This window comes from Entelurus aequoreus, linkage group LG02 (genome assembly GCF_033978785.1).
Source record: "Entelurus aequoreus isolate RoL-2023_Sb linkage group LG02, RoL_Eaeq_v1.1, whole genome shotgun sequence".
Taxonomy (NCBI): Eukaryota; Metazoa; Chordata; class Actinopteri; order Syngnathiformes; family Syngnathidae; genus Entelurus; species Entelurus aequoreus.
This window is the reverse complement of record NC_084732.1, coordinates 77,592,995-77,606,255: the sequence shown is the minus strand read 5'-3', so window position 1 is coordinate 77,606,255 and position 13,261 is coordinate 77,592,995. Positions and strand designations below refer to the sequence as shown.

Here is a 13,261-nt window from a genome sequence, read left to right as displayed (position 1 = left end):
AAAGGAATACAATGCAGGGAGATTCACATGAAGGCCTGAGGTGGTAAGTGTCACTGAACAGCACATGATAAAATCATGGCCCTTTCGAATTCTTTTCCATGTCTCCATTCTGCAGTAAACAATATGCTTTGTGAGGTTTTTTATATATCGAGATAGAGACTATATGAACATCAAAGTTATATTTTTGGAATGATTAGTAACTACTGCTTCACTGAAGAATGGAGGCAAAAGTGATCATTGTATATGTTTGGCTGGAGAGACAAGTGTTTGACACAGAAAGGGTTGGGAGAGGAAGAGGTCCAAAAGACTAAATGTTTATGATGTAAAAGCAGTAAAAGAAAATGAGGAACACAGACAAAGCACTACTATTAAACACTGTAAAAACCAAGCCGCTGAAATAAATACAGTTGTGGTCAGATATTACGTAGTGGTTCTTCATTATACATTAATTGCCTCATTAAAACTTAAATATTGCCATAATGTTTATGCCCACAGTGAGGTTATGCAAGCTTCTGACCACAGCTGTGTACAGTGGCTAGGCATTATGACTAACTGAAATGAACCAGTGGTTATGATAAAGCAATGATGATACACCCGCAGATCTTTTCAGAAATATAGATGAATACTTGCAGGCTTTAAATCGCAGCTACCATAAAATCTAATAAATATGTAAAAGCTGGTATAATGGCAACACAAAGAAAAAAATGCAGGCTACAATGCAAGTATGTAAGTGTCTTTCACATCAATAGCTACTTCTGCTTTGATGTAGATGTCACAAGCTTCTAAAGAACAACCAACCAGTGCTAATTCCGCTCTTCACAAATCATCATTAATTTTTAAACAAAGGCTTCACACACCTACAGTGGTGGTTCTAGCTATGGGCCATATGAGCAATTTCTATTGAGGGCGCCACAAGAATATGGGGAAAAAGTCTAGCACAGGGCGCCATTAAAGCTAGAACCGCCACTTGTCTTAATCACACATCCATACAAAAGGAAACATTTAAAGCCATCAAACTGGCTCTGATTCAAGGTATATAATCAATAAAGTGTTAGTTTACACCTGGCTGGGCTTACTATGTAATTATTTTAAATTTCATAAAACAGCTTGCCCTAATTTACTGTCAATTGATGCTTAGCTTATATAGACAAATACTATATAATACATTAACAAAATATTTGACTTTAAAATTACTTAAAAATAGGGTTGCCTTAAAATATGATTCTGCTCGATTCAGAGGTTGAACAGTCGAATCGTCAGACATTAACGTGCCAGAGTCGTGTAGAAAGAATATGGCCAACTCGGTTTCGGGCGATCTCCTCAATGATTGGTCAAAAGACACTCACGTGAATAAAGGGTGCCATGACGACTACCAACTTTGAGCTGATCCTATGTGTTTGCAGTGGTTCCTCGTAATTTTTTTATGTGTATAAATGCCCAGTTGTTCAGCAGGGGTCTGCTCCACCCGGGAAAATTATGGAAAGCTTTTACATCGCTATCCCTGCCACCCAAGTAAGGGAAGTGAAGGTTTGCCATCAACACTGGACAGAAGCTAATACAAATAATAACATTTAAGAGATAGTTTCACAAAAACAGACTCCTTGAATCTCAGTATAACTAAAACAATGCAATTCGGAAGCAGCAGAATACAAAGTCAAACACAAATACAAATAGACTGAGAAAAAATTAAAGAAACCACATTTAAGGTGCAATAATAGATGAGAAAGTAAACTGAAAATCTCAAACATATACAAATCAAAGCGGCAAGAAATATGTCAACAATGAATACAGCAAAATATGTTCTAGACCAAAAACCACTCCGTATTCTTTACTGCTCGCCAGTGTTACCATATTTGAGTTATTGTGCAGAAATATGGGGAAATAACTACCAAATTACACTTACTCACTTAGCATGTTACATCAAAAAGATTAGTTAGAATAATATATAATGAGTGATACAAACAGTGATTACAGATACATTGGAGGCAGTCAGACTCACCACAGTTGACTTACTTCACACACAAGTCACAATTTATCCGTGATTGTTGGTCCAAAGCTGATGAAGATTTTGGCAATATGAGGGTAGTAAGTTATTTTTTGGTCGTTCTGTGTTAGAGATGTCCGATAATGGCTTTTTTGCCGATATCCGATATTCCGATATTGTCCAATTCTTAATTACTGAGTTCGATATCAACCGATACCGATATATACAGTCGTGGAATTAACACATTATTATGCCTAATTTTGTTATGATGTCCCGCTGAATGCATTAAACAATTTAACAAGGTTTTCCAAAATAAATCAACTCAAGTTATGGAAAAAAATGCCAACATGGCACTGCCATATTTATTATTGAAGTCACAAAGTGCATTATTTTTTTTAATATGCCTCAAAACAGCAGCTTGGAATTTGGGACATGCTCTCTCTGAGAGAGCATGAGGAGGTTGAGGTGAGCTGGGTTTGGAGGGGCGGGGTTGAGGTGGAGGGGTAGCGGGGGGTGTATATTGCAGCGTCCCGGAAGAGTTAGTGCTGCAAGGGGTTCTGGGTATTTGTTCTGTTGTGTTTATGTTGTGTTACGGTGCGGATTTTCTCCCAAAATGTGTTTGTCATTCTTGTTTGGTGTGGGTTCACAGTGTGGCGCATATTTGTAACAGTGTTAAAGTTGTTTATACGGTCACCCTCAGTGTGACCTGTATGGCTGTTGACCAAGTATGCCTGCATTTCCTTACGTGTGTGAAAAGCGGCACGCAAAGGCAGTGCCTTTAAGGTTTATTGGCGCTCTGTACTTCTCTCTACGTCCGTGTACACAGCGGCGTCTTAAAAAGTCATAAATTTTACTTTTTGAAACTGATACCGATAATTTTGAAACCGATACAGATAATTTCCGATATTACATTTTAAAGCATTTATCGGCCCACAATATTGGACTGCCGATATTATCAGACATCCCTATTCTGTGTATTTTTTTACGTTTATTGCGCCGTTGGGTGCCTGTCAGAGTGCCTGCTGTCACAAAACACCGCAGGAATGTAGCAGCAGAGTGCGTCAAATACGGCCGCACAATTCTACTTTGACTGAATAAAAGCACGTTTTGGTTGGAGTATGTTTAGAACTATATATATAGACAAATTATTTTGGTTTATTTCGTCAGAGAATCTAACGTCAAAACAACAGCAATTGCATGCATCCGGACACAGCTGCACACGTCTTTGGTAGCAGTCATGGCACCTGTTGTTTAGTCGGCCATACTCTCTTTCTACATGACTCTGCATCATGTGACGTTATACTGTTACCTAGTGAGCAGTCAGTACACATGACATCACAATCTGTTTATTTTTCTAAGTTAAAAACAATGCAATAGATTCGACTGATAGTCGACTATGGGCAAAATCTTAAGGATCAGATTCGACAACGAAAATCCTTTGTTGAAGAAAGCTTTACTTAAAATATCGATTGTCATTAATACCGGCATGAAAAATACTTGAAACAATTTGCTATGTTTTTTTAATTCTCCTAACTTAAACTATTTAAGATTTTCATCCTAAATAGTTCAGAATGTTGGGTAATATGTTAAATCACATCCAAATTAGAGTGAAACAAAGAAAAGAGATGGTTGTCGGTCCTTTGGTTAAGTGTTTTCTTGCCACAGTAATTGTTCCCTCCATCCTCGACATCTAAAACAGCTACAGAAAATTAATTCACCGTAAACCACGAAAAAAACTATCTGGTCACACAAGCAAAATGCGATTTTCTAAGATGCCATGCTACACACAATTCTTGTATACAGCAGTGAAGACTTCTGATATTAATGAAAGTCAGATTAGTTTATGATTGTGTTATTTTCAAGACAAATGTCAATGTCACATTGAATAAATGTAATTTAATACTGCTTCAAGTTTAGACATTTATTTAACTCGCTCCAAATGGAAATGTGCAGACCAAAGTTATAACATCTTTTTGAAACAAGTTTCCAATAGTTGTTAACTGAAGGATTTACATGAATGTTTGTGTGAGTCCCTAATGCTGCTTAATATTGGGAAGTTCTAATACAAAATGTGTGTTTCCATGAATCAGAACCACATTCTGATGATACATGTTGGATTAGAGGGATAAGAGGGATCAGAAACTGCTACTAGACTTAACAGCTTTACTAAATATTTTTGCTCAAATAGTACGATCCTAAGATCTGGTTTTACCTTCAAGAGCTACAGCATGCAAACACAACAGAAAGAAAAGAGCAGAAAATATTGTTGCTTTTTTGTTAGTGCACAACAAAATTCATGTCCAAATGCTTTCACACGAGGTATAATACATACAACTCTGCAGGGGTAGGGGGACCCTACTCTTCACACAGCTGAAAGAGAGTTTTGTATGTAGAATGTTCTACAAGAAAACGGTCAACAGAAAAACAATGGCTGGCTGCTAAGGAATACCCAAGTTCCTGGAAAGTTAAGAAACGTTAAAGGGGAGGTGCAATGTGGCCTATCATTCTCAATCCCTATGTGAGACAAGAGCACGTCTTTCTCGTTTTTATGTTCAAAATCGTAAATCAACGCAAGCAAGATTAATCTAACAATGCCCTCTGAAAAAACAACAACGGTGTAAGTATATATCTAAGGCACATTCATGAAATCATGTAATATTTACAGTATTTTGGAAATTTTAAGCATTGCTGGAAAATGTATTTTGGGCGCATTGATTTCACAGAGCCCAACGCAACATTTGCTATTTCTTTCAACAAAAACGACGACTATTATGACATGGCATAATTTCTGAGCTAATGACGACTACTTTGGGTTAAATGATGATCCAACCTTTTATTTTTTAGCCTGAATATACAGAGGATGTAGTAGTAGGGCTAAGTGCAAAACAAGAAATACAAACAACAAATTACTTACTGTACAATGTCTGCTCTCACTGTGAAGCTGACTGATGGGATGTTATTATATTTCAACTAGTCTTTACCGTTCATATGATAAATTCATCATAATCCTCACTCCTCATGTAAAAAACGCTAGGAGCAAAAGAGTGTCTTGTCATGTCTTTGGGTCTAAATTAAATTTCAAAGTTGATTAACTTCTTGGCTTATGGCCACAACCTTCTACTATGATAGTGAGAGGCACGATTATTAATCGAGCACAAACTTCTACCAACACAAAGGCGATGCAGCAGCTCACCGGCTCAGTATGTCAATACTACATAAACTAGCTACCGCTCTGTGATCAAAACGCTGTGTTATTAAAAGTAGTTATTCAGCATTGGGTATTATAGTAACAATGTCCCTAATACTTTAATATGCAGGTTATGACATGTAATGGTGGCGGTTTTTACATGTTTATTAGAAGGCTTAATAGGCGGAATAAATGTTTCCCATTAGATACATAGTTGACAGACTAGTACGAGCTGTATTTTACAATTTAGAAAACATGTTCTTGTCTCACATAGGGATTGTAAATAACAGGCAAATGTCCCCTTTAAGTACAAGTGGTACTGCTAAATTTAGTGCGAAACACTATTACACAAGACAATATAAAAGCATTTTGGCACGCTTGGGGTTTGAGTAAAAATGCAAGTGTCTTAAAGTGATGTTTTTTTAAAACACTATTGTTAAATTGAAAACATTGAAATATGTAACTTTGTTAAAAAGCATAAATGGCAGTGAGAAGATGGCTGCTGTTACGTGTATACTGCTCAAAACAATGTACTTGATAACACTTGTCCAATGAAGTGTGCAGTAGAGAACACATTACTCCCAGAAATCCAAATTTCAGGGCCCAATGTATGCCAAAAAAACATCCCAGCTAGGCTTGTAGATAAACCTGGGTGGTGCAGGAACAGTATGCAAATAATTTTGGCATTTTTTTGCAGCTCATGGTAAATGGGTATATTTTATCTGTACCTACAACTTCTCAAAACCCATCAACAGGCCCTGACATGGTAGTGGAATCACATTACAAAACAAGTTACAACAAAATGACACCAATTACAAAAGCACCTGCTTCAGATGTTTCTTAAGCTCGCCAGCTTCTGGCTCTGGAAGATATGGCAGACTCTCCGCGTTTGTAGGTGCTATAACCTGGAAAAACATACACAATAGTCTTTACTTGTCTTGATGTATTGAGAACAAAATAATAAAAAGGAATGGAAATATAATGTCAAAAATGTAGTTACCTTGCTGCTGTCCAGATCTACAAGCCATACATCATCTGGAATTTTGAAGTCGGCTTTGTAAAGGAAGAAACTAGCTGGTACACCAATAATATAGGGAGTAGGGGCAAGAAGGAGCTGTGCAGAGGGAAAACCTCATAATTATGTTTTTCTATATCTCCAACTGTTCAGAAAATTGCTGACAGAATGGAGCATAAAGATGATCTGATACATTTCTAAAATCAGAATCATGTCACTCATTGCACTTTTATTTTAATCTAATATAGCCATTGTGTGTTCTACCTGTTCAGCAGAGGTCATGCATGTTGGCAATAGGGGGATGACAGGGAACATGTACTCCAAAGGGTAGATCATGGCCACAAATGCCATTACACTCATTGATAGAGCATTGTAATCTCGAGACTGGAGAATAACCTGAAGAAAGAAATTGATAAAGGGGATGGTTGAAATTATTCTACACACACATTTTCACTGATTGGGAAAAGTTCCTCTTTTTTTTTTTTTTTACCACAGCGCTTACACAACCACGCTTTCCGCTGCACCCCCTACTCTCCCTCCTGCAGTGCTGGTCGCTTGTGCAGTCAATCAATCAATCAAAGTTGATTTATATAGCCCTAAATCACAAGTGTCTCAAAGGGCTGCACAAGCCACAACGACATCCTCTGCTCAGATACGCCTCTTCTGCTTGTCACAACCTCTTATAATTTTTGCCGGGAAATACAGTTTTTGTCCTTCTTTCCCGGTGTTTCCCGGTTCGGTTGTTTGATTTCACGACTGCAGCAATGGCATCCGCTCGACAACCATCCGTCCGTAACACTCGTGGGCTCATTAATGGAGCACAGCGAGTTTAATGTTCCGTGATTCAATCAAAAAACACGAGACATAGATGAACATGAAAACGACAGAAAAGATAACTCAGCCAAAATCCCCAAACTTTTGTGTAAATATCTTGACAGATAGGAAACTTATATTAGAAAAGAAGAGCAGGCAGCACCTCACACAATTCTCATACATTCTGTAACATCCAGGTGGAACTGATGTCAGCCATCTTGAAAATGTCTTAGCGCATAGTTCAGTGGTTCTTAACCTTGTTGGAGGTACCGAACCCCACCAGTTTCATATGCGCATTCACCGAACCCTTCTTTAGTGAAAAAATTTTTTTTTAAAAATTTCAAATTCAAGACAAAGTTATATGTTTTTGGTAACACTTTAGTATGGTGAACATATTCTAAGTAACAAAGACTTAATTCAGAGTTTTTTGGACACTAGGGGAACATATTCTAAGTAACAAAGACTTAATTTAGAGTTATCTGGTTAGGGTTAGGGTTAGGGTTAGAGGGTTAGGGCCAGGGTTAGAGGGTTACGGTTATAATAAGGCCATGCCAAATAAGGCATTAATAAATACTTAATAATGACTAGTTAAGAGCCAATATGTTACTAATTTGCATGTTAATAAGCCACTAATTAATGCTGAATATGTTCCCCATACTAAAGTGTTACCATGTTTTTTTACTGGTGCACAATATGAACCGTGCATGAACATCACCTTATTCAAAGAACAAAACCAACACGGTGCATAAACTCACAACAAATTACACACCTGCAAATCAGTCTAACTTCTGCTGTTGCCGTATCTGTAATACGCCGATAGGGAGAAGTTTTTATTTACACGATGAGTCGGGTGTGTCTTGACCTCTGCCGAACCGCTGAGCCCAACTCACCGAACCCCTAGGGTTCGATCGAACCCAGGTTAAGAACCACTGTCTTAGTTACATTAAGGAACCCAGAATTGTTTTTATTTACATTTTTGCTGGTAAATTAACAACAACATTAGTGTTGCATTAAACATTATGTTGCTACTGGGCCGACGTTTCCTAAAAAACTATGGTAAAAAAACATCTTATAGACTTGTCCAGCGGTTTACTGAAGTATACTATTCATGTTTAAATAAGTTTTGCTGCAAATGAATACCAACTCTAAATATCGGTTATTGGCCTTCTTTACTACTGCTGATTCGTATTGGCCCTAAAAAAAAACATATCGGTTGATCTCTGAACGGAAGTAAACATATTTTACCAGATGTCAACAATAAAATAGTTTATGGTTTAGAGTACAATTAAAGAGTTACGGACATGGGATGTTGTGCATCTTTATCAGTTACAATAAAACCCTGGGATTAATGACCATCTCTGTTTACCTTGTGCTCGAGCAGGACACAGGCGAGCACCTGTAGACAGGCATCCACACCTAGCAACTCCAAAGGCAAATGCAATGGGAAATCAACCATCGAGAAGCGGGAGTTGTCAGGTAGGGCAAAGGTGAGAGGCCGTTTCATTTCATGAGGCAGAACTTCCACATCCACACGCCTTTGACCTGCCACAGGCACTGGGGACCGTAGCAACCTGTATATCCAGGATTCAATGTCCCGCAGGTCAGCCAACAGCTGGCTACCCTTCTCTTCCACTGAAAGCACCCCAGTGAATACGCGCCACATGGTGTCCCTGTGGAAGACATGATAGGACAGAAGTGAGTAGTAGCTTTTATGGGACATTTTTGAGGAATAGCAACCTCGCAAGAGCCAGTCAAGCCACCACAAGATAATAAAGTTGCATTGACGCATGTTTTGTCCCACAACATTGTCACGCTGGGCCCTGGGAACCTTGTTTTATTCACGTTATATTGTTATATTTACAACAAATGATCCTGCACAATGTTGTCTTCAAGTTATTTTCCACAGCTCCGTGTCCGTGTAGCAAACTAATTGACGGTTTACATACAAGGGCTTTAGCTTAGCAGTTAGCTATTATTTTTTTGCATCCTCCTAAAATGTGTAGCAATGTGTACCATGTTTAGATATTTATTGTCCACTGGTCCTCCAGTAATAATACAACTTATAAGAAACGCAGCTTATCTGCCGCCGTGGATTAGTGTTCTAGAAGCTGCACTGTGGAGGGACATTAGCTGCTAGCTCGCTGACGAGGACACTACATTGCATTGAGGACAACCTTAGTTCCCTTGTCACTGTCAAATTTGCAGGACACAAAATGTGTTAACATGCATTATCACGATATGCCGATAGAGCTTTTAATACAGTGCTATCTTTGGCTAAATTTTAATCATTTCTATCACCGGTGTCAAACTAGTTTTCATTGAGGGCCACAATGCAGTTATGGCTGACCTGAGAGAGCCGCTTGTAACAGTAAATAATATATGAATATAAATTTATAAGGATTTGCATCGTTATATTATTACGGATTTGTTTACGTATGTGATTCTAAAAATAATTTAGGTACACTGTAAAATAAAAAAATAATCAATGGAATTACAGTAAAATTTCAGGCGTTTTTTTTTACAGCATATTATTGTAAAAGGAAAAACAGTACCACAGTTTTAACAGTAAAAATCTGGCTAAAGAGCAGCCAGTTGTTGTTGTTTTTTTACCATACAATCTATTTACATTTTTACAGTGTACAATTTGCTTTAAAATAATATGTGAAGCAGATATATTTTTTAATTTAAAAAAATGTTGGGAATGTATATATTTGTTGCAATATTAGATTACATTTAACTTTAAAAGATATGCCATTGCATGGAGTACATGTATATTTTCAATCAAAATGGAAAGAATAGTAAGAATAGAAAAAGTGTTATAATACTAAGTATTATAATGATTATTTTCAGGCTTTTGCAGGCCATATAAATTGATGTGGCAGGCCACACAAGTGATTTATATTGTATATACTGCGCAATCTAACCTGTCAACTTGTGAAATTTGTACAAGATTGGTATTATTGTAAAAATGTCCTGTCTTGTTTTAAAATAAAAGGGTCAGTGAGACATGGCCAAGCAGCAGTCACGATTTAATTAGTGGGTTGACAAGAAATAACATACTCTTGAGCTTTTGATGAAATATTGACTGGCAAACCCTGAGCTTTGCGGTCACAATGCCATTAAGACCTATTGAGCGTGTCGGTAAGTGTGCCAGTGGCAAAGAGGGAGAACAATTATTATCTGCAGCTGCTTCCCAAAGGAAACCAAAGACCCCAATCTGTTATTGGCATCACTGAAAAAAAACAACCTTGCAGCCATCAGACAATGGCTCTTCTCCCATTTCTCTGTTATTGCCTGCAACATTTCAACCAACCATGTCAGCCAGAACAATTATCCACTTTCATTTGCCTTTGGGCTGTAGCTGCTGTCTCACACAAACACAAAACAGTTCTGCAGAGGATACGCCTACATGTAAGGCTGAAAATGTAACAGGTGTGCACTCAACATGTTTTATAATCCTGAAGGAACACTGCTAATTTGCAAAATATAAATATTGTCGAGTAAAGAAGATTAGTAAGAAACACTTGTTTTTTTAGACTCAGCCACGGTAAAGATCCAACTCCACTGATCGTCTCACCGACTTCCATTTTCAAAACGTCCATCATTTGTAAGAGTTGGTTTCATATCATGCATACAAGAACTGATCACATAATAAGAACATTAGCAAAACGCTTGATATTTAATATAATAATCATAAAATAATTGACTAATTAGGAATGTAACAATAAACGGTATTAATGATAACCCCTGTAAAACTACCGATGTACTGTTTTAAATTGAAATACTAAAAAATGTGATTGATAGCCGAATTCTGATAAACTCACGGACTGAGTGGCGCTAGCTCACTAGCTTAAATGGTAATATGAGACATTAACGGCTCTCCCCATTAAGAAACAACATACCCCAATCTAACCTTGGTATATAAACACATTGCTGTCTGAGCAACTACGCTATTCCATTGTGCACATTGAACCTAAAAGATGTGCTCTCTTAGCCCAGAGTGATCGATAATGCAAGTATGCTCGAAGGAATTTGACACGGAGGTGTTTTTATTCAAGGACTGCTGAACACACCACACCGCCCACCAGAACACTCTTATCAGTGAAGCATAAGAAACACAAAACATACAAAAAAGTGGGTTTGTTTTAGTTATTTAAAAAAAATAAAACGATTTCAGTGTGTGTATATAAGTACTTTTTGAACACATTCAAAAATACACCGATAATAATGATAACCGTAATTATTTTGGTCACAATAACAGTGAATTACAATTTTTATATCATTACATCTCTATGACAAATACATTTCTCTAAAAGTAAATGTGTTTTTCAATAGTGAAACTATGGGTACTAAAAAAAAAACATTTCACATCTAAAGTACGAATCTTATTAAACCGCTTCTAAATTGATTAATCATAAAAAATCATTTAAAAAGTTTTTATTTTATAAAAATAAATTTTTTTAAATAAGTTTTTAGACCATGTCCGTGATTACTACTGAATGTATGTGTTATTTATCAGCAGCGAATAGGAGCTTTTGTAGCCTACAACCTGTTTTGAAAAGGTTGTATTATAATTGTTACCAAATAATATATTCCAAGAATCGGTTTGAATCGAGAATCACGATGAATCGAAAATCGATGCTGAATTTAATCGTCACCCAAAGAATCAGAAAAGAATCGTGAGTTGCAAGATTCCAATCACTAAGTGAAACTGTGGATATTTGTGTAGATGTTGTGTGTTTCTGTACACGTGCATCCTTTAAAAAGGGAGCATGTGGCATCTGCAATAAAAATCAGAACTGAGGCTCGCTTTGTACTAAATTGCAGTGTTGCCTGCAGCATTAAACACTTTCTGAAAATGTTGCTGGATGGAAAAGGCAACATACTTTTTTTTTTTTTAAATAATAATAATAATAATAATAATATTAAATAAATACATAAATAGATAAATAAAAATAAATAAATAAATAAAATAATTTAAAAATATATATATATATTAATATATATACAATATAAATATATCATCACATATGAGTAAACCCATTTTTAAATTCTTGCAAAAAGACACCAGGAACACAGAAGATTGACAAAACAAGACAAAGATTACCTTTGGAAAGTGTGGGGCAGTCCAGCACGCTGTGTTAACCTCTGACTACAGCAGTCCACCATTCTCTTGAGAATACTTAGACATTCCCTGAAGGTGGAGAAGAATGGGTAGTGGCTGAGTATGCATAGTGACGTCAGTGTACTGTTGCGATTCCTGGCAGCCATTTTATCTGCATTTCGTTTGAGCTGGCCAGCTTTTTCAGTGTTTAGTTCAGTACTTTGCTGTTCAACGTCATCTCCAGAAGCAGGCTGAGGAGCTGACTCATCTTTCTTGGGCGCTGACAACGCAGACGACTGGCCCCCACTGCTACCATCGGACCCCTCGCTCGCAGAGTCCCCCCCTCGCGTTGCTGTCTCTGTGTGACCGCTCTTGTCCGCACGAGCACGGTGATGCCCGCGCTGAAATGATCGGTAGAAGTTGACGCAGATTCCGTAGCGAGTAATTCCTGAGTCTTTGTCAGTCAGCGTGAAAACAAATGAGGAGTCGTCACGAAGGCTAACCCTTCGCTGGCGTATACTCAGACATCCTTCTGGTTGGCAAAAGAACACCACATCTGGTGGGAGTGGAAAGTCCCGGTGGTCCTCCAGTGGGTATCGGCGGAGGAGCTGAGGCGTCTGGGCCACACTATCACTACTCGGCTGCCTACAGAGAAGATAGACAAACATTTGATTTGCAACGTGTAGTCATTTGTTAAGAATTGTTAATGACAACTAATGTCCTATCTTAATATTAAACAGCGCCTCCAGGATTTTGCTGGCTTTTTTGTGATGTGATTGCCTAAGTAGTTTGAATTTGCGGCAAAAGTTGCAAAGTTTTAATGCTTGTATTCTTTCAGTAACATCGATTCCACTTGTTTTAGGTCTTCCTTGTAACTTTAACCTCTAAAACACTTAAAAAGAAAATATGTATTGATGTTTTAACTATTTTATTGTAGACTTTTAAGGGGTCTTATTATGATTTTTTTTTCTACATTCAAAACACTTCCCTGTGGTCTACATGAGTGGCCCCCAATCTTTTTTGCACCACGGTTTAGTGTAGGCATTTTTTTCCAGAGACCGGCTTTCCACTTGTGCCAGATAAATACAGCAAAAATAAGTGCATGAATAAATACAACTCACTATAACGTTGAATTAGTGGGAGCCCTGGGCTTGTTTC

The 13,261-nt window shown here is 37.5% G+C and overlaps 1 protein-coding gene across 19 annotated transcripts in view; it reads right to left on the bottom strand.

Moving 5' to 3' along the window:
- madd (MAP-kinase activating death domain) overlaps positions 1-13,261 on the bottom strand; it is a 95,657-nt gene that overhangs the window by 66,170 nt on the left and 16,226 nt on the right. For all 19 annotated transcript variants that reach the window (XM_062032869.1, XM_062032862.1, XM_062032941.1 and 16 more), the window contains 5 exons: positions 12,107-12,748; positions 8,366-8,669; positions 6,451-6,582; positions 6,172-6,285; positions 5,996-6,076 (listed from right to left, as the gene is read on the bottom strand). In XM_062032869.1, coding sequence (XP_061888853.1) covers positions 5,996-6,076; positions 6,172-6,285; positions 6,451-6,582; positions 8,366-8,669; positions 12,107-12,748 — 1,273 coding nt within the window. The remainder of the gene's footprint in view (positions 1-5,995; positions 6,077-6,171; positions 6,286-6,450; positions 6,583-8,365; positions 8,670-12,106; positions 12,749-13,261) is intronic.